Raw genomic sequence first — 25,205 nt, 5'->3', positions numbered from 1 at the left:
GATGCTTACCTGTTCAGGAGAAAATAAGCCAACTCTGCGTCCTTTTGGGCTCTAAGCTGTCTCCATCTTTCGAATACATCTCCAATATTTACCAGGGGGTTGTTACGTCTCTGGTCACGCAACTGTTAGAAACATGCTGTTTTCTTTTTTTATGTCATGTAGAATCTATCTCCGTTGATCCTGTTCGTTTGTTTGCTGCTTTCATGGCTGCACTAACGTTACAGCTGTAGCGCGCTGGGTTTACGTTTTTACAGGTATATCTGGCAACCCGGCCTGCCTGTCAAACTGGGCCGTTGATAACAACTCACAGATCAAAACATAAACATAAATTCCGTCACGGAATGTAAATTTCAAAAAGAAAAAATACTGAAATTAGCATTGTTGTCAGAAAAGATAGTATTTCAGTTTAACATGTTTCCTTAATATCTGATGAGGCATTGGTGTCATTTTTGGATTTATTACAGTACAAATATTACATATTGTGGCCAAGAAGATTATATCAAGAAGGAAACGGTAGGCTAATACAACATTAGGGATGCCAACTGTGTATCCTTAATGCTGCTTTAAAGATCAATGTGCTTCAAAGAACATTTTCTACAAGTAAAGTATATACGAACACAATTCGATCATTCTTAATTCTGCTCGCTGTCACAGTAAGCATACTCTCACAGACTACAGTATGGAACATGCATATACACTAATCATTTACTTAATAATAGTGTTTTTTTAAAACAAAAATACACAGATTACAATAAACAAAACACCATATCTCGTAAAATTGTATTTCTATACATTTGTTCTTCTTTTCCAAAGCTTCCAACACCTACAGCTTGCCACAAAAATTACTGATCCAAATAAACTGCTGTGTCCAAGTTAAATCACAGTTCATAATATCACTTGACTTGACATGTAGGATGCCTTGCTCAGTCACGTACAGACTTTAAAGACATTCACTGGCATTTCATTTTACTTGCACCTCTGAAGTTTCCTTTGATCTAATTCAAAGACAGAAAAGAACTTGGCCTCCGGGGACCTACTTCCAGTTTCTTCACTAATCTTGTTTGGTTGATTACACGGAAGCCAAAAGCTTTGTGCAAAGTGCTTATTAGTCCTGAAGTAAACAGCACCCTCTGCATCTTTCTGTTTTCCTCTTAACAAACTGAACCTCCAAATGTTTGGAGTGTAGAAAATAACCTTAATTCTGTCTGACAAATTCAGACTATTTATGACCGATATATACAACTGTATCACCTTTGAAATGAAAGGAAATAAACAAACAAAAAATACTCTTTGCAAAGTCTTTTTACACTTTATCTTTAATTTACATGGATTCATTATTCTGTTTCAATATAAAATACAAGATATAACTTAGAAACAAATAAACAAAAGAATCAAATACCCAAATTTAAATGTGTGCTCTTGAAATAAAATCATCCAACAGTCCTACGTTGTAGCATGACTTTTTTCACATTAATATTTCAGTCATCACACACCGTGATCGTTATAAATATATTTAATAAGTTAAGGTTTCATATGAAATGTCAACAAGGCACTTTTGTAAGATTGCTGATTTAGACTTATTGAATGAAGTGATCAATTCTGTTTGACTCAAAAATATTTTTTCTGATTGAGATACAGTTTATTAGAAATGCTTGCAGAGAATTTTTTTTTTTTTACAATTTTCTATTTATAAAGGACTCCTGAGCTGCAGTAATTTTACATTCAATTCACATGAATTACAGTAAATATATAAAAAGACAGCAGAACATAAGGAGCATACACTTAACATGTAATCACAAATTAAACCTCAATTCATAAAGAGAATTGTCACAATATTATTTGAATATCAAAGCAGTTTGACATTTTGGGGAAAACTCTTATTTGCTTTATTGTCTAGAGTAAGATGAGGAGATGGATATCATATCGCTCTCATGTCTGTAAGCTAAATATGAAGCAGCAGCTTAGCTTAGCACAAAGACTGGGAGCAAAGGGAAACAGCTAGCCTAGCTCTGTCCAAAGGTAACAAAATCAGACTACACCATCTCTAAGGCTCACAAACTAGCACATTATATCTTGTTTGTTTAATCTGTAAACAAATAGAAGTGGAAAAATGACCCATTGTGGTTTTTATGTGGGGCTATGTGCCAGGAGATGTGACTTCCTGGAGCTTCCGCAACCTATACTAGACTCCAGCAAGTCACTACGTCTAGCCAAGAAATAGTTTGGCACATAACCCCCCTGTATGATCTTAACGTGCCATATTTATTGCTTTTGGCTAGCGTTTTTTCTGTTTCCAGTCTTTATGCTAAGCTAAGCTAACCTGCTGCCGGTGATAGCTTCATATTTACTGTACAGACATGAGGGGAGTCGATCAATCTTCTCATGTAACTCCCGGCAAGAAGACGGAATAAGCTTATTTCCCGAAAAATGTAAAAAAAAAAAAAAAAAAAAAAAAGTCTGTTCGAGTCATTAGAGCAAGAAATGCAGAATGATACACAAAAACAGCATTTATACAGAACACACACCAGTGTATAAATCTGATGTGCTGTCAGTGTCCATTATACCACTGCCAAGAGAAAGGGATGTGTGCTGACAGGATGCTTTGTTCTAGCTGTAGAGAATTGCTCCAGAACATTGTATCATGAGGTCTGATGTTATTGGTGCAAAGTGGATCACGCACATCATACCTACTTCAGTGTGGTCATGTGATCCTCTCTGTAATGCTGTTGGATAGTGGATGTTCGAAAAGTTTCATCACCACAGGAGCTGACTACAGCTGACTGCTGTGAGGGTGTGACTGGTGAAACCCATCACTCATAGACTCCAACTATTATGATGAGTAAAAGGAGTAAACCTGCAACCCCACACATGGCAAGGCAGAGAAGTTTCTGTCAAAAAGAGAAGGAAAGAGACAACTGCGTTACGTATCCTTTAAACCATTCGACGGCTAAATGAATGAATGAATTCAAGGCTATATAGATGAATGAATAGCTGAATGAATGAATGAAAGTTGTGTTTAAGGAATGGACGTCGTTGATTAATTGTTACTCACACAGTAGTTCTCAAACAGGGGGTTTGGTTAGTCCAACAGACAGGCCAACAATTAGTGCAATGACAGCAAGCAGGATCAACAGAGCAAAGGCAAGGATAATGTATTTCTGCCAAGTGAAGAAGAGGGTGTTATTTGAACTTCAATTCAAAGTAGGATACCGTTAAAAAAAAAGGCTATAAACAGATTCATATGGTAGTTGTGACTTTGATATCTTGTATAATTGACAATGTTTTATTTGTGACAATTTAGCAACACAGAGTTAGAAAGGCACACATACCCTCCGGGATTTTTTCTGGTATCTCACTGCCTTTTTGGTCTCTTCTTTTGCACTACAAATGTATTCGACTGCATTGGAGACGTTCTTCTCAATGTTGTTAACCATATCCCCCTGTAAATGAAAGAATCATGATGCTTTTATTCATTGCATCTTTTGTTGCGTTTTGTCTTGGTTAGGGTTGCAACGGTATACCGATTCCATGGTATGAAAATCATACCGTGTTTTTTTGCTTATCAACGGTATTGAACATTTTATTTTTTAATTTTTTCAAAAGTGACTTTTTACACATATTTCCATAAAAAAGGTTTTAAATTTCAATTAAAATAAAGCGTTTGATCAACAAAAAAACTGTTTTCATTCCTTTAAAAGGTCAGGGTTACGAATAATAATTGTGTAATACAACATTCCAGTGAAAACGGTTATTGTACCGTGAAAATCTCACACCACTGCCACCATAGTCTCGGTAGTATTGGTAAAGAAACGTAGTGGCTAAATACTGGAAAACTACATTTCTAATAGATAAAGAGAAGCTTTTACTAATAACCCTTTACAATTAGATGTAGCAGGTACCTGAGTTTCTACCAGCATTGCCATGTCCATGAACATCACATGGAGCTCTCTGATGCTCGACTCCAGACGCATGATGTCCTGGTGTCGCGACTCTATCTCATTTAGGGCCTGACGTGTGATCTGGGAATCAGAAATGATCTAAGGGAGAAAGACAGAGAGACAGGGTAAAATATTTTATCCCAAAGCACCAAACAAATGTTCCCAGCTGTGTGTGTAGAAAAAAAGGCCTGGCAGCACTCAACCCCACCCTAAATAATGTATTTCTCCATCACCACTAGATGGCATTAATAGCTTGTAACCCTGCAATAACAGTATACTGTGCACAGTAAAGCATGAGAAGACTTACATCAGATGTGAAGATAGATGGATTTCCGCTTTCTAACATGCCCTCCAGTTCTTCATTGGTGGTCACTTTTCCAGCTAAAATAATAAATAGCAGACAATGATTAACCAGCAATGAACCGAACCTAGAGAAGGGTCGTTAAAGACTGGATCCTAGATCTAAAGATGCCTCTGATTGCAACTTGAGGCTGTTTTTTAAAATGTAAACTAAATGGTAGTTCCAAATACTGGAGAAGAGGCATGATGCAGTTTCTGAAATATGATAAAAAATAAAGATTTTATACTGAAAAGGCTGCAGCTACTGGTAGCTTGTCAGGAGAGAATTCAGAGTCCTGAGATTTAATATGCTCCTACTCATTTCCTTTTATTTTTGCTCTGGACCTTAGATGCAGTATCTATCAGTAAAATATGGAAGGCCAGTAGACTGAGCTCTCTTGATCCATTATTTATCAGAAGACTAGTTATGCCTAAAAATCTGGTTATTGTTTAAACAGCTGTCTATTTTTTTAAGATTATGTGACACACCCTATTGTATTAGGGTATTGTATTATTACTTGCATTCATTATTCTTGTAGCGTGCTTTTAAAGAAATAACTTCTGACATTTAATAGACAAAACTCCTAGAGTAGTCATTATTGCACTAATGTCAATAATGTAAACAACAAGTCTCCGTGCTTAGCGCTGGTACAATATATACTGTTGTGTGCTTAATCCCAGGGTAATACAATACTGCTGTGTATAAAGCCAGCTGTCTGTGTGAGGAGAAGAAGCCTTATTGTAGTTCTATCGATTCAGCTGAGGGAAAAGTAATGTCTTTGTTATCCATCCAGGTGACACTGCTACAAACACAATGCTGACTTTTCCCCAAGTAGTAAGAGATGTAGGAGTGTTTACTGACACAACAAATTAAGACTTCATTCCACATGTGAAAAAACTGATAATGTGTTTGACAGCGTTAAAGTAAGACACACTGAAGGTTACTATTGAAGTTAAAGCTGTGGTAGGCAATTTATTTTAGGCATCCATGGGCAAAAAATCCATAATAATCTTTCAGCATATTGTAATTGAAGTGGTCTGAGACAAAAAAAAACTAAGTTTTCAGGCTTTAGAAAATCTAGCCTGTGACGGGAGACTTTGGCCAATAACAAGTCATTTCAGAGATAGAGCGTTCCTATTGGATGTTCTATTCCCGTGCGATAGAGAGTGGAATGGGGGGTTGGGGAGCTGTAGGAAGAGGTTGAACTTTACTTTACTTTACACTACCGAAAATCTTTCATTGTCATTTTACTATTTATACTATATATGTAGGTTGTATATTTTCATTCTATGCTTGTATATAAATGTACATTCTTTTTCATTCCTCTAAGTATATCTTATCTTATCTTTCTGTATGCTGTTGCTGCTGTGACACAGTAATTTCCAGTTTGGGATCAATAAAGTCTATCTATCTATCTATCTATCTATCTATCTATCTATCTATCTATCTACTTACCTACCTATCACTGCAGCTTTACGAATATTTTAGTAAACCTAAACTTTAAATACTAAACATTGATAGCAAAACATACTGCAATTTTAAACTACAACTTTTAGCGCAACAGTTGTTAACAATGCATTTATCAGTGGACTGCTAATTGAGATAATTCATTGTTAAATTATAGTCAGCTCTTGCTGTGGTTTTCAGTGTATTGCCAGATAAGGGTTGTATTTGTGACTAATATTAGAAGTGTCTGAGGAACAAAAGAAAGCCAGCTGCCCTCATAGAGAAACAGCTGCTGAAACTCTATAAAGAGAAAGCTTTCTTTTCCTGGAGCCATGCTTCCTGTTGTACAAAACCCTCCCTGGAGATACAGATCTCTGTGCAGGTGCTTACTGTATGTTACACACCTTTTGCGTTGGCTATTCCTCAGAGAGTCTGAGCCAAACACAGCAAAACACACCACTATGACAACTCATCGATAGACAGCAAGCATAAAAGTATCACTGCTGAATGTGAATGAATGGTGTAAGTCCACAACGGCACAGGCCGAGGTTCATGTGGCCGTGCCAAAGACAGGTGAACTACTGTTACACAGGCGGCCCGAGCCCTCTGCCCGTTTCCCGGGAAACGCAAACACAACGAGGCATCTCCAGTATCAGGCTCTTCCGTCTGCAGCGTGGAGAACCAGAGCCTCTCATTACTGCTGGCCGCAGGGACTGTGAGACACAGTCCTATTTTTTGCTTTTCGCTATTGTCTCGTGTTACTCAATGTGCATAATACAATGCAGCTAATACACACTGTCTTTGCATTCGTTTGTCAATGTAATTCTGAACAGAGATGACCGAACAAACTGTGGAAAATGGTGGACCAACTAATACGCTCGTATGAATGCTAATACACCTATATAGTTATTTACGCTGTATATTGTGGATTCTGTAGTTCTTGCTATTTTACACATCCTGTTAATGCTGTACTCCTCATTTCCATTTATCTTTGTTTCTCAGTACCTAACTCTTTCTAATTATGGATCTTTTTTCTATAAACCGGTTGGTGCTCTATTGTATAGCCTAACTTTGATTAATTCTACTAATACAACTACTGCTCATTTAAGTTCCATCAAAACTCCCAAAACATTGAAAATCCACTGTTTGGATGTGATCCATTGTGACTTTGGTTTGTGCAAAAGAGAACTTTGACATGAGAAGAAACTTGAAACAAATCCATCCAGAAAAGGAGAGAGGAAACCGGGGTGGTCTGTTTCCTGGATCCTAACGTGCTATCACAGCTTCAAGGTTTTATTTGTCTCTTTTATCTCTAGATTTACAAATCTTGACCATGCAACCAAATTCAAGCAATCGATGTGTTAAAAAAATGGGAGTATTTCCTGTTTGTAGTAACAATTTACTTTCATTATCATAACTTTAAAGTTTCAAAGACTACTAAGCCTCGTGAGGGTCCGTTATTTTTCACGTACTTATCTCCAGCTGTCTCTGGATCCTTCCTTTGCTTCTTTCCCGAAAGGAAACTTGAGTCTCATTGTACTGTGTCATGACCTCCACAAACTTCCTGGACAGCACTGTGTGCTTAGGACAAGTGAAAAAAATAAGGACAGAGGGTGAGAATGTGGGCATTTCCAACTGCAGAATTGAATGACTTACTACCCTAATAACACAAGATACTTACACTATCGAGATTAAAAGTACATTTGAATGTTCTTAATGGTTATACACCGTCATATCTTGAAGAGCTCATAGTACCCTGTTGCCCCACTAGAGCACTGCGCTCCCAGAATGCAGGCTTACTTCTGGTTCCAAGAGTCTCCGGAAGTAAAATGGGAGCCTGAGCTTTCAGCTACCAGGCTCCTCTCCTGTGGAACCAGCTCCCAGTTTCGATTGGGAGGCAGCCATCGTCTCCACGTTTAAGAGTAAGTTTGAAACTCTTCTCTTTGATGAAGCGTATAGTTAGGGCTGGCCCAGGTTCGCCTTGGACCAGCCCTTAATTATGCTGCTATAGGTTTAAGACTGCTGGGGAACTTCCTATGACACACTTAGCTCCTCTCTCCTCTTCCCTCTTTCCATCTGTGTGCATTCATGTCCCATTAATGCATGTCACTAACTTAGGGGGGGGCGCTTTTTCCCTGGAGTCCTTGCGTTTTCTCGCCTCGCAGATTTCCTTGGATTGTGGTGGCGCCTGGATCGTGTTAGCATCTGCTGCTGTGGTCCTGCTCGACGCCCTGCTACGCACTGCTTCTACTAATATTACTAGTCATAGTTCTATTATCTTCATTGTTACTATAATTGCCACTGTTCATCATGCCAACTGCTATAATTATTATAAATCATATTCCTGTATATCTGTATATGTGTATCTGGGTCCCAACCGGCAGCGGCAGATGACCACCGAGAGCCAGGGTCTGCCTGAGGTTTCTGCCTGTTTAAAGGAAGTTTTTCCTAGCCGCTGTCGCAACTTGCTCTTGGGGGGAATTGTTGCGTCTCTGTAAATTATAGTGTGGTCTAGACCTACTCTACCTGTAAAGTGTCCCGAGATAACTTCTGTTATGATTTGACACTATAAATAAAATTGAATAGAATTGAATTAAATTAAATGAGTATAAAATTAAAAGAAATGCAATGCCAATCAACAAACACATCTTGTCAAATTGTGAATGTGGCAGGTAAAGTTGTGGATTTCACAGTAAATAATTATAATACTCTAACATCTTGGATACATCTATACAGAAACATTTCCCCCAACTGACAGATGATGATGATGATGATGATGATGATGATGATGATGATGATGATCATGTATGAGCAGGATAAGTGTGTATGTGAGGAGTTAGTCATCAACTTGTTTCCTGACCTGTGTTTTCTGGATCCTGAAGTCAACAGAGGATCTGTTAGCTGCATCATCTTTGGGCAAACTTTGCTCCATGGCTTCAGAGAGAGAGAGAGAGAGAGAGAGAGAGAGAGAGAGAGAGAGTTAGAATAGAATAGAATACTTTATTCATCCCCATATGGAAATTCACATGTCTAGGAGCTCAAAGAAGCAACCACATTTACACACTAAAACGCTAAAGTTATGATACATTAAACAACAGCAGGCAACATCACCTTTGGTATGGTGTAGTCAATAAACAAGTGTGACAATCACGTCATAGTGTGACTCACATTTGAGTTTAGTTCGCACCACGTTGGCATTCCCTTTGATGTCATTGGTCAGTGCATCCAGTTGGTCCTTTGTTCCTTCGCACGAACACAAATAGGGAAACACGTCAGACTTGGTTTGGTGATGAGGAAAAATAATGTCATTCAGCTAATCACTTTGCCTCTTTCTTTCTTCTGTAAATATTGGATTTGCTGTGATTTCATCTTGTAACTTGGCAACAACCCTTTTGGCAATATTGCAGAGGTCACACACAGCACAAGCTCTTTGTTCCTTCCCTTGTGACCATTTTCCACGTCATGGATCTTAAAACACTGTACTGTGTTACATTAAACATAATCACTGAGGATGCCATGGCACTGTAAACTGGCTCTTTGTCTTCCAGGGTCCTCAGGCTCACACACTGAACAAAGCCATTAGAAATACTTTGAAACTACATCTGATTAATAAGAGAGATTGTACATTGTACACTGGTTGCCTGCAAATATTTGCAAATGACAGCATGTTTGAATTCCCGACTGTTAAAAGGTTCCTGACAGAACAAGTCAGAGCCCAAACTACGATGGTTTGTGAGTTTTGGGGCAAAACAGAGCCGTTTCCTTCACAGGTTTCCGGCCGGGCAGCCATTCATATACAATGAGGGGGAAAATGTAACAAAGGAAGTGAGACATTTTCACTCTGTGCCTCACAAGTCAAACTCCAGCCAAGCAGCTCTCAATAAAACTGAATGCACAAATGATTCCCTTGAAAACTACACAGACATGTCAACATTGAAATTGAAATGCCCTCTTTGTCCAATCCGAATTCTTCATAAAGACACACACTTACTGTCATCTGGGTTGGGTGCAGACAGGATCATGCTGTGCACCTTCCTCACCTCTTCCACTTGGTAGGAGATCTTATCAATGAGTCCTCTGACTTCTTCTACCTGAATCCATCAATAACACATCAGTATCTTGATCCCCAAACCTGTGCACATACTGGAAGTTGCAGCGATGACACCCACCCTTCTGAAGAAGCTCTCCATGAAGCCTTCTCTGTCCACTGCGACTGCAACGTCCTCCTCTGCTCGTGCCCTGCTCTGCACGGATGAAAAACGTGTGTGAATGACTTTTGGGGCAGCAAGAATGTCTTTACCTGTCAAGGTGTATACAGTTAAAGCAAGACACTCACAGCAGTCAGTTCAGCCAATCGATCCTTCATCACACCGGCCAGCTTGTCTCCCGCCCAGATAAGTCTAGTAAAAGATCTGGGTCATCCTTTATGTCTCCATGTGTAGAGTAAACATTGATCCACCTTACTGTGCACTCTGAATTGGGCTTAGAAACAACAGCAGGCCTACGTTAACAGCGTTATTGAGGCGACAGAAATAGGTAGAGAGCGCGCCAGCCCTTAAAAAGTTTTAATTTGAGCAAAACTGGATCTGAAATACAGCCCTAAAAAGTAAAGGCTCTAAAAAAAAATACCAGTCGAAAGGGATTGTTTCTGGTCGTGTCGATATTTCTCACCGCACAAGCGCCAGGTCCACAATATCTCTTTCCCCGGGATCCGCCTCTCTCTCTCTCTCTCTCTCTCTCTCTCTCTCTCTCTCTCTCTCTCTCTCTCTCTTTCTTTCTCTCTCTCCCCGCCTCAGGGGATTGGAGAAACTATAGTCCACCCCCCTTCAATTAAATTTGATCGGAGCGTCAACAAACTGCATTAATGTATTCATATTCTGTTTTTGGGAGGGTCGGCATTAGAAAAGGAGGAATATTACATTACCTCCATTAAAAACTACAAGTAGTGGTCTTTTTTGTGGTTTATTATACGAAAACCACAGTGATTTTTATCAGATGATGAATATTAGTTTGACAGCAAACACACCACCAGGCAGTCATACGAGAAGGTTTAATAAATAATGGATGCGCACAGCTGGGTGGACGCTAAACTACTGGTTATCTGGCCACACGGTGGCGCTGCTTACCTTGATATGTAAGCAAGTGGACCTTGGCAGCCTGGAACATGACTCGTAGTACTTCTAATTACTCCCCCACCTGTGGGTATCCTCCCAAACTATCACTATTTCACTTAGTGAAACTACTAAACTACAAGAAAGACGAAGTGTGACCCACATCTCCTTCGACACATTTGACATGACCACGATATGTCTGCAGGAATTTACAGTGTGGAGTAAGTTATCATATTTAGTAAATCTTCGAGTGGTTGAAATGTAATTAACCAAACCTATGAGGTCACTTCTAAACGGTTATACTTGGTGTTGCAGATACTGTATCTGTGCGACTCCAGTGATTTCTGGGTCTGCTTGCCTTTCAGAAAGCACCCATCAGCAGCATCCCTGTTGTTCCCAGAGAGTCCTGGGTGTTGTCCTGTAATTTAACCCTATATCGAAACTAGTCACGAGAGCACATGTTCATACGTATCTTTTATCTAAACACCATTTGGATCGCACAGTGCAGATCCTGATCTCATTCATTCCCCGCGCAATCTCCAATTACGCATAAGTAATGCCATTTACGCACAGTTCCAACGCCCCTCCTCAGAAGATCCAAAAATGACATCACGTTTTGCAATTCCCACGTTCAGTCCAACAAGCCAGTAAGGAGCTTCTCTCCTACTGGCCATTTCCAGATGCAGCCACAGAAACACAAAGAAACAAGTACTAGTTTACTGTATCACGGATTACAGTTTTCTGCGTGTAAGTTAAAGTTGGTGTTCAGAATTTTATCATGAGAGGAACACTTCTGAAGTTTTCCTGCCTCATGCCAGAACACTAAATTGAATCATTTTTTTTTTGTTTTGTTCTGGTACTGTAACTATTATTTATCCATATTTCAAAGATTGGACACATGGACTGATCAGAAGTTTTTACAGTTTGGAATAATGAGTGACTCCTCCTGGATTCATCTTTGTTTGGGGATTTAATAGTTGTTTTCAGAAAAGACGTGTGTATGGTACATTTTTTCAAAAGCTATGGAATTTCCTTTACGAATTCATCTTTTTTCAGCTTTTGTCTCCTGTATCAAGGTAAGATCATGAACACAACTATATTCCCATCCTTTCATATCATAGTCGGATCATCTTTTCTATAGCAGCCTTTACAAATGCATTTGATTTTTTTATTTACAGGTTTACGCTCAAGTGGTGAAGCATCCAGGTAGTAATGCCTTTTGTATGGGTGATGGTGTGATTGCTTTCATTTTCCCACACTTTTGTGGAAGTTTTAAATTGACAAATTAAAATAAGATGACATTGCACAGCTAAATACTAGATAAGAAATACACAGTGAACTTTAAAAGTGTTTCACCGTCTGCTCACTGCCAAACTAAAACAAAAATGTGATTGATTTGTTCACTGCCCTACTCATTAATCAGAATAGTTTGTATAACTTTTACAGCTGTTGGGTATTATCAATCTTTTAATCCTCCTAAAATCCCAAATGGAGTGCCAGGAAAATCAGTTTTGAGTCATGGGACAGAGCTTGATTGGGGGGAAAGCCCTTTCTGGATGCTTGTTTACCCGTGAACTCTCCGTCCAGGCCTGCAGGTGTTGGCCACGGCCTCACATTATTGGCCTCTTGATGCTGTGGACGGAATCCATGAACTGTGGGACCAGATTGGAAACAGACCAGGTTATGTTAACGGAAGTAACATAAGTATGTGCATACATAAATCGACTGTGTATACTCATAGGAATGCACCACCTAAATGTCTTTCTCTCTGCATGTACTCCACCACCCACCTTCCAGCCACAGCCATCATTCTTTTTTTTGTGTGCTGCTGTGTTCAGAGTGTTTATATTGTATGTCAGATTTATCACTGAAATTATAGAACACAATATTCATTTGGTGTGTGATGGAACTTATGATTTAAAATGCTGCAATACTTTACATCCCATAATCTGGAGGTGGTAAAGGTCTGCAAAATGTAGCGATTAGATCATTATTCTGCATCTTAAGAGTTGTTTTAATTGGTGACGGACTGAAAGACAATAAAGTCTTCCACATGCATCGAGTTTGCAGCCATGTGACTTTGTCACTATTATGTACCTTTTCATACAAATGTTTAAGTTGTAGAGGGATCAGGTATAGACTTGAGTCTGATGTGTGGAGTCACTCTGAGTTAAGGAAAATCCTCAAGTGAAGAGGAAAAGACCTCTTTGAGCGCTGCTCCCACTGTGCACTCAGCTCAGCATCACTTTGTCTCATACCTGCACACCACGTCCCTCCTGTTGTCTTCCTCTCACTGTTCTCTTGTGTCCCCTGTTATGTGTCTATATAGGTGTGAATCACTGTTTCTCTCCGTTGTCTTTGTCCAGCTCTCAGAATCCACAACCACACTGTGCTCCCTTCCTCCCATAACTCTTCCTATGTGTATACCAATGACTCTGCCTACACTAACATTTCTGCAACAGTAGGTGAGAATCAATCACTTTCACCTCACTGAAATTCATTTGTGCATCACTCACCTGTGCTCTCTGTTGTCCTATCTGTATCTACACACGGTTGAGCGTGCGTTTCACACATTTCTCCTTGTTCTGTCTTTTGTCTGTGCAGCACGAGATGAGGAATTCTTAGCCTTTTAGTCGTATGTTATTGTTCATTAGCTTTAGTCAAACCAGAGTTGTTACATATTGATACATCTAAGCCACTTGTTTAATGCATTTGTATTCTTTTATGAGATACCAAGAAAGCTGTAAAACCCTCATCATCAGTTGCACAAAACAATGTATGATTTGTTGACTATTAAGGGACTTTGGATAATTTGCTTTGTTGGGTGAACAGAGAACTGAACATCTGGATTATAAGTAGACCCCCTGGCTAGCTCATAATTTTCAAGCGAAATGATGCCCTTGATTTGTGCTTTGCTGCAGATATTGTTGAAGGAATGGTCAACAAGGGCATCTTTCTGAATGGAGATAACGGCGGTACCTTTCTCCACTTTGGAAACTACCAGAACTCTTGTATTAGTGACCCTACTTGGTGTGGTCCTGAGGGTGAGTGCACAGTAATTTCTGTACACGGCAATTTGGCGAAACCCTAATTATTTTAACCCCATTTCAGTCTTGTATTTATGGCTACAGGTGATTTTTCATCACTTTTTCTAGGAATTACCTTCTCCTTTTTTTGGAAAAACCATGAGTCAGAGTCCCGTTTTGCTGTAGCCTCTGGAGGGAAAGTTATCTCTAATGGCTTCTCTGTCTACACCAATAACTATGGCGGATACGTGGAGTTTTACACTCGAGGCAACAACCACAGATGGAAGGCCAACATCAAAGTTCCAGGTACTGTGGATGAATTTGCCTTTTTTATTACACACTGTTTTCCCATAGGCACCCATATGGAATGTATTTTGGTCTTGGAAATATATATTTTTTGGTTTTCAACCATAAATTGTTAGTTATGTAATTGCATTCATGGTTTTGTTAACTGAAACCAGATGTAGCCGCAGACAGTTGATTTGGCAAGTCGAGGGTACATTTCTTTTTATCTTTTGCTGTATCACAAAACATATAATTATTATGGACGTGTAATAAGATGTGGTCATTTCCCTCTTAATAACAATAATGTTTGGTGATTAGAAAACGCCAAGTTGGATGACATTTGAAAAATAATAATGGTCTGAGTATGACCAATACTTTGAATTGTGAGAATAAAGATTGGATTTAAATGAGATGAAAAGATTTGGTAAACTGTTTAGACAAAATGGAAAAAGGCTTAAGGTTATGTGAAACTTTTACAGCCCACTGAGCCCAGTATTTTGTTCTCAAATGACTTCTGTCATCTTGTTTTTGCTGCAATTACTCAAGGTTGTGTTCACCGGGCGTCATAACTCAATTTAGATTTGAGTGTTCTGTTACAGAGATCCAACTTCATCTGGTTCTCATACAGTGTGACCATGGATGTATTAAGAGAACGAGTGTGACATGTCGAAGTCTCTGGACATTGGTCACTTCTCTCTCATGTGTGAGGAAAAGCTTTGAGGGTGATAGATTAAACCTTGAGGTGCCATATTACCAATACAATTATCACTGAAGGCTAAGAATGTTACATTAGACATCTCTCTACATGAAGTGAAAGTTATAGCATTTAAGTGGGGGTGGTCTTTGGCACAGATAGTTCATATTCTAACTACAAATGAGATGTGTGCTTGGTTGTTTTGCTCTTTTGGTGGAAGTGTTTTCAGATGTGTCTAATGGCCTGGGACTCCTTATTGTCAATTTACTTCAGAGATACAAGGAAGTAAGTTCTTTGTAGTGTAAAATTGACTGGAGAGAGCTAGGACCAGAACAAACCCTGGCCTCAAGTTGTAACAAAGTAAAATGCAGTGTTTTGAGCTGAAACTAACAGTCGATTAAATAATTAAATTTAAATGAATCAGCAACTATTCTGTTTAGCAATTAGCATCTTTTTAAGCCGTTTTTAACCAAGCTAGCATTACTCTAGATGCTAGCCTGCAAAAGACATCCTATCAAACGTAACGTTAGGTGTAGCTAGCTACTTTGTGTTGCTAGGCTAGCAAACGTTAGCAAGCTAACACCTTAACCCCTATACAGTCAGTACACCCCATTGACATATGGTACACCCTGACCCTAAACAGTCTATGCTCTAAACTAAGATGGTGGTTAAATGGTTAACATTATACCTGCTAAACATTAGCTAGCATGTTAACATTTTTATTGTAGCATGTTAATATAAGCATTTAACGTTAGCTCAAAGCACCGCTTTGCATCACAGGGCCGCTGTCATGGCTGTATACTCTCAACCAAAATGCATATATTTCCTGCTTCTACCTTCTCATATGTAAGTTTAACATATGTGACAAGTTGCTTTGCCTTAGCTACTTATATACTGTCTATGCTTAGCTACTACATATGGCAGTTAGCTGAACATATTTGGGTTTAAGACTGTTGTTTGGACTAAACAAGCAATTTGCATACACCCTTAGACTGTATTTAATAGTGCTCTGGGAAACTACAATGGGGCATTTTACAGAGAAGTTGATTCATTGATTAATTGAGAAAATAATCTGCAGATTAACAGAAAAGTTAGAACATCATTATTCTATGTCACTATCAGCAGCAACAAAAAATATTTAGATGAAAAGCCATATTGATACAGTACCTGAATGTCTGTCTCCTGCTCAGTTTTTATTATTCTCTTTCTTTTAGTCACCCACTCTTGCATTGGTTGCCTTAACTGTGTTACAATGCTTTACAATTCTACATAAATCATATATACTATAGTATGTTTCCTCTTTCAGGGCCTTACTGGACCCACATTCTCTTCACATGGACAACAAAGGATGGTCTGAAAGTATACATTAATGGGACCTTCATTGCTGGTGACACAGCTGGCAGTGTCTCAGAGAACTACGGGGACCCCTACCCAGACCTTGTCATCGGAACTAGAAACGACAGAGCATCTGGTCACTATGTAACAGGCGCCTTTGATGAGTTTGTCATCTGGGAAAGGGCCCTTTCACCTCACGAGATCTTGCTCTACTACAGTGCAGCCATAGGTAGGAAATCACGCTCTACTGGAAAAGTATTTTAATGCCAATATTAAGACATGGCTTATCTATTACAATGCTTTTCTCCCTCTTGACTGTGCTCTGAGGAAACTGGGGTTAAAAAGCAATTTCCGTCCTTGTCCTCACTACAATCCATCCACAGCATTCATGCATAACAATAAGATATTAAACTATACAAATATACCCCAGGTCCCTGTTAAATGGCTCTTCTTGCACAAAACATTTCCATAACCTTCACCATGTAAGTGCCATGGCTCACGTAGTTCTGCCCTATAAGTATTTATAAGAGCGCAGAAGCATGTTGGGTCGCAGGGGCAGATCATTTTGATTTAATGTGACAGGTTAAAAAAAAAAACAGTCTTGACTGTTTTTAATCTCTTGCCTCGTTTGGTCAGAGTGCCATAAATGGACAACAATATGTTGACATTATTTTATGAAAACTTTTAAATAATAAAATTAAACTGTGTGATAATACCTATTACCAAAATTCCATGAAACTCTGAGAAATGGCCAAAACCTGGTGAAATTTAGCTATAATTATTTTTTTTGCATTTTAGGCCTTTATTTTTGACAGGACAGCTTAGACATGAAAGGGGGGGAATAACATGCAGCAAAGGGCAGCAGGTCAGAACCGAACCCGCGGCCGCTGCATTGAGGACTGTATACAGTACAGGCCAAAAGTTTGAACACACCTTCTCATTCAAATGCGTTTCCTTTCATTTTCATGACTATTTACATTGTAGATTCTCACTGAAGGCATCAAAACTATGAATGAACACATATGGAATTATGTACTTAACAAAAAAGTGTGAAATAACTGAAAACATGTCTTATATTTTAGATTCTTCAAAGTAGCCACCCTTTGCTTTTTTATTAATAAGGGAAAAAATTCCACTATTTAACCCTGACAAAGCACACCTGTGAAGTGAAAACCATTTCAGGTGACTACCTCATGAAGCTCATTGAGAGAACACCAAGGGTTTGCAGAGTTATTAAAAAAAGCAAAGGGTGGCTACTTTGAAGAATCTAAAATATAAGACATGTTTTCAGTTATTTCACACTTTTTTGTTAAGTACATAATTCCATATGTGTTCATTCATAGTTTTGACGCCTTCAGTGAGAATCTACAATGTAAATAGTCATGAAAATAAAGAAACATTGAATGAGAAGGTGTGTCCAAACTTTTGGCCTGTACTGTATGTGCGCAAGCTCTACCAGGTGATCTACCCATGTGTCCAGCTGAATCACCTTTTGTTGCATATGAAACATACTGGTTAGTGACGGGCCACGCTGCCTCTTCCATTGTGTGTATGGTAAAAGTATATGAAAACTATCACTGTGCACTGTTTGAGCTTCAACTGCTCACAATGTATGAAGCATGAAGTGCACGCTGCCTCGATTTTTACTCCGAAGTTGTTACCAAAAGCAATATATTTCGCAGACCATTACCAGACGCAAAGAGCCCTGACTGTTATGGTTACAGAAAAATATTTTTACTTCTCCAGAGCACACATATAAAATGTTGCATTGAACCAAAGAAGAGCAGGAAAGCTTCAGGCTGATACCTCTCATGTACGTCCATATATGGCCATTTTCTGGTAGCTAGTTAGTGCTGTTTTTATCAAATGACAACAAAGACATAAAATGTATCTTATCCTTGTACAGAAGCAAGTGGCAGAGTATTATGTAGTTGATTATCCCAGTTTTGTTGAGGTTGTAATATATCTCCTTTCATGACTGGTTATGGTCTAGCCTCATAAACTGTAAGCTGTATGCTGATAAAACCCAGCTACATTACAGAGGCCTAGCCTGGTCAGGTACAAAGCGAGGCTCTAATAACAAAAATGCTTCTCAAATGGGGATATCCAAACTAGAAAATGTAACACAATGTATAAATGTCACGTGTGGTAATATATTATAATAGAGCCCTTTGTATTGACTTTTCTAGGCCAGGCCATGGTTTCTGTCACAACACCCAGACTCTCCAAAGAAATCACTTCAACTGCAGCAACAGTCGTAAGTTTGTCAACTCTGACTCTGCAGGGCTCGATGGTCCACAACAACAAATGTGATACCTAAATGTAATTGTATGAACTACATGTGTGTATCATCTATTCATAAATATAGCGTCCACATAGAAGTGGTATGAAAAATATGCAAACAGTTAATTTTCTTATTGAGCTGTTGTTTCCTTGCAAAGATAGAGGAGCTGGAAAAAAGGATATTGAGAGCACATGTGAATAGATTCATCCTGTTTATTAAAGGGCTTTGGATGTTGAAAAGGGATAAAGAAATAGAAGAAAGTGGAGACAGCTGCTCAACACTACGCACAAAATGGCTCCCTGTAGGGCACTAGACTGAAAAAGAGCAACACTGAATCACTTGTCCAAAGAGTATCCCGAACCCAGGCTATCAGTCACTAAACATCCTGTGTATGTTGGAACTGGGTGCTTCTTCGGAAACTACCTCCTGATAGTAAACTTCATGTGATGCCTGATGTGTTGTCTCCCCAGACAGCCACTGAAGTGAGTCCTCCTGTCGTCAGCAGTAAGCACGAGGACGTCCAAAGCTCCCAGGACCCGGAGTCCTTGCCGATGTTGGGCTTCCTTAAGGCACTGCCCAATAGGACCATTCCTCACAACACTGCCAACAACCTCACACAGGTTTTGGAGCACAGTCCAACACACATACACACACACACACACACACACACACACACACACACACACACACACACACACACACGCGTTTCACACAACCAGTTCACACACAGACACAATGCCCACCCATGTGCATATGATGCAACAGTTCCGTGATGTCCATTTTCTTCCACCCAGGCTTTTCTCAAAAGTGTGGAAGAAGTGCTGTCCTCTCCAGGGCTGCCTGAGGTAAATGAGTTCACACTGATGTTGTGCAATGTTCAAACATGACATAATGTAACATATGCAATTTGGTGAAAACTTTAATCCAAGGCACTAAGGGGATCCATGAGTTTGAGATTTTAACACCGCATATTTTGGCACAAGTGGTGCCAGCAGCTATAACAGTACCTGGCAGTGTACCCACACAGGATTACAGTGTGTAGTCAAGCATAGTGGTGCAAATTGTATAAGACAGTGCTGCTGACTATTAGGCGTCCTACAACACAATGCTTTGAATGTAAATTTGCAGCGTCCTGTTACTGTCCTGTTACTCATCCTGGCCAAATCTCCGGGCTCTTATACACAAACACATTTTTGCCAGAAGAAAGACATTCTGAGCAAGTGTGTGGTTTCAGTACATTGAGTGCTCAGAACAAGCATGCTTGTTTTTGTAGGAGCAAGCTGAAACAGATGTTCATGTAGGAGATCGCAAAACTTGGACAGTGGATACAGTGTTCAGTAAAGCCCTCCTGTGATTGCCTTATCAGATCAGATTCATGCTGAGTGTTAGAAAATGTCTTTCTTTATCAAGTTTTTGTATGACTTGGATATCAACACTTTAGGCCTGTGTGTTGTTATTAAATTAGTCTAGTTGTGCTACTGTCAGGCCACATAGCTTAGCACTACAGCTAAATGCTAAAAAGTAGTTTAGCATTTAGCATTATCCAATAATTGTCATTTGTAGCCACAGTGGCCACTGTTTAGCAAAAGTTAGCAAATTGTATCACTTTAAATGGTAATTTGTTAAGCCTATATTTGATTTGCTAAAGCTTTTTCTTAAAAGTTTATTAGTTTATTATTTCTCCAGCTTTATATTGCACTCCGATCAAGCTGGGGGACTCACAAGAGACAGTTGGTCAAAATCAACACAAAATAGTGATATCACACTGGAAACCACATTTGCTATAATGCAGTAGCATCATTTCATTGTTCCTTTCTACCTGGTATTTTAAACGCCGGCATTTGTAACACATGCTTTCTGGACAGTTGTACGCTGATGACATCATCACGGGTTTTCTCTTAGACTTTTGAAAGCTCCCTTCATAGCTACAGAAGACATTATACAACTTTTTCATGAAAAATAAATTGGCCTTTGGGTGCCCCTTTAACTTGACCTATTTGTGAATGGAACCTGTGAAGAAAAAGCTAAGAAAAATTGTGTCTGAAAGACAGAAATTGTTCTAAAGATGTGACGCCAGGTTAGCATAAGGCAATGCTGGATATTAAAGGCAGCGACTGAATTGATTGTTTTTCTGTTGGGTCATTGTTTAGCAGCAGTCCATCCCTGTGGTCAGCGGTCTTATCGAGACCGTGGACAGAGTGATGGAACACATGGTGACTAACCTGGAGCCCAGCCCGAACTCTCTCATCTCTCTGGGTGGAACATCTTTTGTTGCAGGTCAGTATGCTGTCAGCTCTCCATAAGGTGACTCAATGTTTGCAGTTTGTGTAAGGGAAGACGGATATGGAGCATCAAGCTGACATCATTAGTTTTCTTACTCAGAGGACATTTGCGGGTCAGAAAAGCAAGAGGTCAAACCCCTCCACTTTCCCTCTCGTGGGTGTGGGTCTTTGCATAATATTTTGTTTGCCACTAAGCTTGTTTGTGTCTTTCTCCCAAGAGTGGCTTCACATCTTTTATCCACCCCTGACAAAGCAGATGTGTCTCGACGCTTCTCAAGTCTGTTTTTTTTCAGCTTTTTCTAACCTCTAACCCCCGCAGATTACTCTCTGATGAAATTCCCACAGAACTACAACCTGCCACATTACCGCTTCCCCACACAAGGCAAGAGTTACATCTCCGTGCCCGGAGAGGCCTTCACCATGCAGTGTAAGTGCAGATATTACAGACGTTCAGCGACATGTCTTGAGTAATGCATAAAGCAGACCTGTCTAGATTCTCTGTATAAAAAGTAATAGCTTCTCTAGGTTGAGTGTGAATACTGCACTTTAGTCGTGGTCTGATTCTGCCAAGAGAAAGTTGTCCAGCTGGGAGGCTCTTGTTCTTTGCCAGTAATTTATTATGCTTAGATTTAGGACTTCTAACATAGCATACAGTGTAGGACAGGAGTGCCATGAGAGCTTTTGTGTGACTTTATGGTGCACCGTAGAAATCTAGCTATGACTTTAATGTTGGCAGTTACCCTTTTATTCAAAACAGAAAGAATGAGGGAGAGAGCACTTTTTCTCCACTTTCCTCTGTCATTAAAAAGAATGGACTCACATAGCGGAGTGAGGGAGAGCAGTAATTACGGTGGGCATTAAAACTCTTGTTTGTTTGACTTTGCGTTCAGGTCAGATACCCTTGGCTCCACCTGGCCGCTCCATGCACTGTGTAGCCATGCACTCACTGGAATAAACCGTTTTAATAACTCATTAAAGGACTCTTATCAGAAATGGAATATATGTTAGTGCTTGACACATTAGAGCCAGGACCAATTAACTCATAGCTCTAAATACCTGGCTGTATGAAATGCTCCAAGGGGAGGTTTTATATCCTCACTCGTAAGAGCATGCTATACATTGGTGTGTTTGGATTAGGAGAGTTGTACAAGTAAACTGGCCACCTTAAAATCTCCTGCGGGACTTGATGGAAGTTTTTTGGAAGGTTGAACGCTCTCCTGCAGCATATACACCTCACGTTTGTTTGACATCAGTGAGCTTTTGTTGTCATATTCAGCCGGCGACTGGGTAGAGGGCCTTTGAAAAGAGGAACAGGACCATTAAGGATTTCCTCCAATTTCATTGTTTATCTTGCAGTATTGAGAAGGGACTGAGCTGGATGATAGCTCAGATTAGGGGAGGGGGGACCAGACCTCCTTGCTCTCCTGGTGGAGTCATGTAGAGGTTTCATAAGATTTCCCGACATCCACGTGGTTTGCGGCCTTCTCCCTTTCACCCTTGTGCGAGTATACAGTCGTCCTATTAGCCTGCCGGTGCCAGTGTGCGGCGACAAGGCAGCGTTAATTAACTTCCCTTCTTTGTGAGCATTTTAGCAGCACTGCATCACATTCCCCTCCTGCTGACCAGGACGTTCAACTACTGTACGTTGTCTTCTGTTTTTTGTTTTTTTCAGCTCAAACCACCATAGTTGGCCTCTTCTACCACAACATGCACAACTACTACAAGGAGATCAGCCCTGTCAAGACCAGGTAGGAGGACGGGAAAACACCCAATGTGAAAAGTCAGATATTGTTAGTCCAGTCCAATCATACCACTTTGGTTTTGGCCAGGGTTTTATCCAGGAAAATACATTCTAAACAAAATCCTTCAAGCAATTAAAAAAAAAAAAAAATCCTGGCTTCTCTCTCTGTACTTCCTGTGTGGTGCATCAGGTCCGCTGGCACTAAGGCGCCCCTGCTTCCTGAACCACAGACAGGGTGATGCCTGGGGCCCGGGCCTTATCTGTCCTCTCGCCTATCTCTCATCTCACCACTCAACCTCCACTGACTGATACACCCTGCTATTAGCGCTACGTATCTCAATACTGGACCAGCTTGTCCACTCGTGCTGCAGTGTTTTCTAACCGAACATGACACAACAGCGATTAAGCAATCTGTTTCCCCCACTTTATACTTCATAGAAGTTGAAGTACAATATGTGAAATATGTGCCTGTACATTTGTAGATGTTTGTGACTGATTGTTTTTAATATGGCTCTCCGACTGGCCCGGCATCTCTGTGGGTGAGAATGTCCCCTCAGAATCATGATAGAGAGGTGATGCTTGTATGATCCCAATGTCACATATCAGATTGCCTTGAAAAACTATTGATGCAACGCTGCTTGCTGCTTGTCAGTTTGATTAATTATATAAACAGTCAGCTGATCAAAGTCTCACTTTAATGCTACTGCTCCGGGCCCGTGTGTTACACTGGCAACACACGTGTCGATGAGTACCAGATTAATGTGTTTTTTTTTCCGGATTGATCTGACTCTATTGGTTAAATACGATACTCAACATTCAGAACAATAATATGGCAGTAAACAAATATTTGCGACGTAAAGATATAGTGGAGTATTAGCATCCTGAGCAGAAAATAAAGTCACACTCCCTTTGTGTGTTGCAATCCCAGCTTCTCTGTTCTTTGTTTTGATAGCCAGTCCAGCCGCGCGTGTGTGCATGTTAGTGCATGTTGCCGTGAAAAAAAAGTAGGTATTTCATGTAATGGGGAACGATCTGTGAAAGACGTGTGGAGGCAATCCCAGCCCTCTGTGTTTTTAGTATTTTGAGTACAGCCCCTTTAATGTACCTATTGACTTCTTCTTTCTGTCTCTTTCTTTGGTATTTTTATCTGTGGCTCTTATTCCTGCCATTATTTGTTCTTCCTGTCACGCTGCCTTTCTTTTTTTTTTGTCTCTCAGGATTAATGAAGCAGCTGATTTCAAGAATCACAAGATCCAGGTAGCAAGCTGTCTGATCTCTCTAAAAGTGGAGCCTTCACCAGCGCTGTCAGTCAACCTCTCTGGAGCCCCACTCATTAAGATTGTCCTCACCCACATTCTGGTAAGAATCAACCCATACAATGTCCTTTATCTGCTATCCTTTTTGTGTGAGTCATTCATACTGGGAAAATTGAGTTCTTTTCCTGTTGGCGGTTGGTGTTGTTGGGTGTGGGACACCCACCTTATCAGAGGAAAGAGGGCCATGGTACGTCTGTGGCTACAGTAGCCGGATCCCCCCATATGAAATCTATCAGCTCTATTTTTGGCATTCTCTTATGTAAGAAAGTAAGTGTCTACCACTGACTAAGGCTTGTGCAGCTGGGCTCCCACCGGCACAAAGAGCGAAGCCTATTTTGGTTTTCATTAGGGTGCCTAACTCTTCCATCGCTGAGCATGTGGCTTCCAGAAAGCAAACTGATTATGGACATTTGAAGTGCAGGCTTAGGGCACTTTGAAAGGAACAATAACTTTCTTTTATGAACAACATATTTCTTTTGCTGCTTTATGGCAGGAGCTGTGCCAGTTTTCCATGGGAATTGCAGTCGAAACTCATCATGAAAATTAACTTAAAAATGTGTATCGCATTAGCTTGCTTTCCTGTAAAGTCAGAAATGTGGCAGTGTTCTTCACAGCCATGTATAATATATGTATACATATTTTCTTTTAATTATTTGCACATTAACAGGATTATGAAGCCATTTTCTTCATCCATATGAATTTAGTTAGTATCCTATAAGACTATCATACAATAGCATTAATGAGGCAGTCGACTAAACCCCCAACAATGTGGCTCTGTTTAGTTTACAAGTCCTACAAGAATTATTCACTTTTCTATTGAAGTGAATTACCAAAACATTTTGTTTCTCTCCTCACTCGTAAGAGCACAAATGAAAGCCTTGCAGCTTTATGAAACCATGGTAATATTGCTTTGTTTGCCTTCACTTTCCCTAGTGAAATAAATGTTTATTCTGCAATCATCTGGCTTGGTTCGTGTGACAGTGATTACTGTGTTTTTTTAAGCAGACACCATGGGAGAGGGCTTATAATCTCCTTTGTTATGGGTGCGCTGGAAATGCTCACAAGCTCTGCTGTCCAGTGGAGTCAAGGTGTTTCTATTTTAGTGGGATTGCCTTTACCCCCGATCTAAGGATGAATCAGGTTTCTTACATTCTTTCCCCTCGACCCCGTTACAAATAAGCTGTTATACTTATTACTAACGTGTACTGATTGGAACGCACCATGCCAGCATATTTCTATTTCATTTAGGCTGCATAGTTTGGACGATGAATTTCATTTAGGAGCTGGATCGTAATTTGGCACATGGCACTTTTGGCTGCGATCACGTACAGAAAAAGGGTTGTTTTGCTAGAACTGCTTTGCTGCACAGACCTGTTGTTGGATTTAGTCAAAAACCGACTATTTTTG

The 25,205-nt window shown here is 39.9% G+C and overlaps 3 protein-coding genes across 16 annotated transcripts in view; 1 reads left to right on the top strand and 2 right to left on the bottom strand.

Moving 5' to 3' along the window:
• The window catches only part of rimbp2b (RIMS binding protein 2b), a 111,437-nt gene extending 111,386 nt beyond the window's left edge, over positions 1-51 (bottom strand). For all 13 annotated transcript variants that reach the window (XM_028577528.1, XM_028577533.1, XM_028577535.1 and 10 more), the window contains exon 1: positions 10-51. The gene's annotated coding sequence lies outside the window, so the exon portion shown is untranslated. The remainder of the gene's footprint in view (positions 1-9) is intronic.
• Positions 52-1,298: 1,247 nt separating this feature from the next.
• On the bottom strand, positions 1,299-10,409 carry stx2b (syntaxin 2b). The gene is made up of 11 exons (XM_028577974.1): positions 10,061-10,409; positions 9,894-9,968; positions 9,716-9,815; positions 8,893-8,967; positions 8,585-8,658; positions 7,197-7,305; positions 4,246-4,319; positions 3,900-4,037; positions 3,330-3,440; positions 3,053-3,158; positions 1,299-2,888 (listed from the first exon to the last, which is right to left on the bottom strand). Exons 1-10 carry the CDS (start codon positions 10,088-10,090, stop codon positions 3,063-3,065), a joined length of 882 nt encoding a protein of 293 aa, XP_028433775.1. The 5' UTR covers positions 10,091-10,409; the 3' UTR covers positions 1,299-2,888; positions 3,053-3,062.
• Positions 10,410-10,908: 499 nt separating this feature from the next.
• adgrd1 (adhesion G protein-coupled receptor D1) overlaps positions 10,909-25,205 on the top strand; it is a 37,322-nt gene continuing 23,025 nt past the window's right edge. Inside the window, exons 1-15 of one of the 2 annotated variants that reach the window (XM_028579327.1) lie at positions 10,909-11,056; positions 11,892-11,911; positions 12,014-12,041; positions 12,423-12,539; positions 13,202-13,300; positions 13,757-13,879; positions 13,991-14,167; positions 16,147-16,404; positions 18,365-18,432; positions 18,930-19,079; positions 19,254-19,304; positions 20,610-20,736; positions 21,061-21,168; positions 22,414-22,489; positions 23,700-23,841. In XM_028579327.1, coding sequence (XP_028435128.1) covers positions 11,020-11,056; positions 11,892-11,911; positions 12,014-12,041; positions 12,423-12,539; positions 13,202-13,300; positions 13,757-13,879; positions 13,991-14,167; positions 16,147-16,404; positions 18,365-18,432; positions 18,930-19,079; positions 19,254-19,304; positions 20,610-20,736; positions 21,061-21,168; positions 22,414-22,489; positions 23,700-23,841 — 1,581 coding nt within the window. In that variant the 5' untranslated portion in view covers positions 10,909-11,019. The remainder of the gene's footprint in view (positions 11,057-11,891; positions 11,912-12,013; positions 12,042-12,422; positions 12,540-13,201; positions 13,301-13,756; positions 13,880-13,990; positions 14,168-16,146; positions 16,405-18,364; positions 18,433-18,929; positions 19,080-19,253; positions 19,305-20,609; positions 20,737-21,060; positions 21,169-22,413; positions 22,490-23,699; positions 23,842-25,205) is intronic. The other variant, XM_028579328.1, reaches the window with a different exon arrangement.

The sequence above is a fragment of the Perca flavescens genome, chromosome 5 (assembly GCF_004354835.1).
Source record: "Perca flavescens isolate YP-PL-M2 chromosome 5, PFLA_1.0, whole genome shotgun sequence".
Lineage (NCBI taxonomy): Eukaryota > Metazoa > Chordata > Actinopteri > Perciformes > Percidae > Perca > Perca flavescens.
Note: the sequence above shows the minus strand (reverse complement) of the source record. Positions and strands in the feature narration are given on the sequence as shown.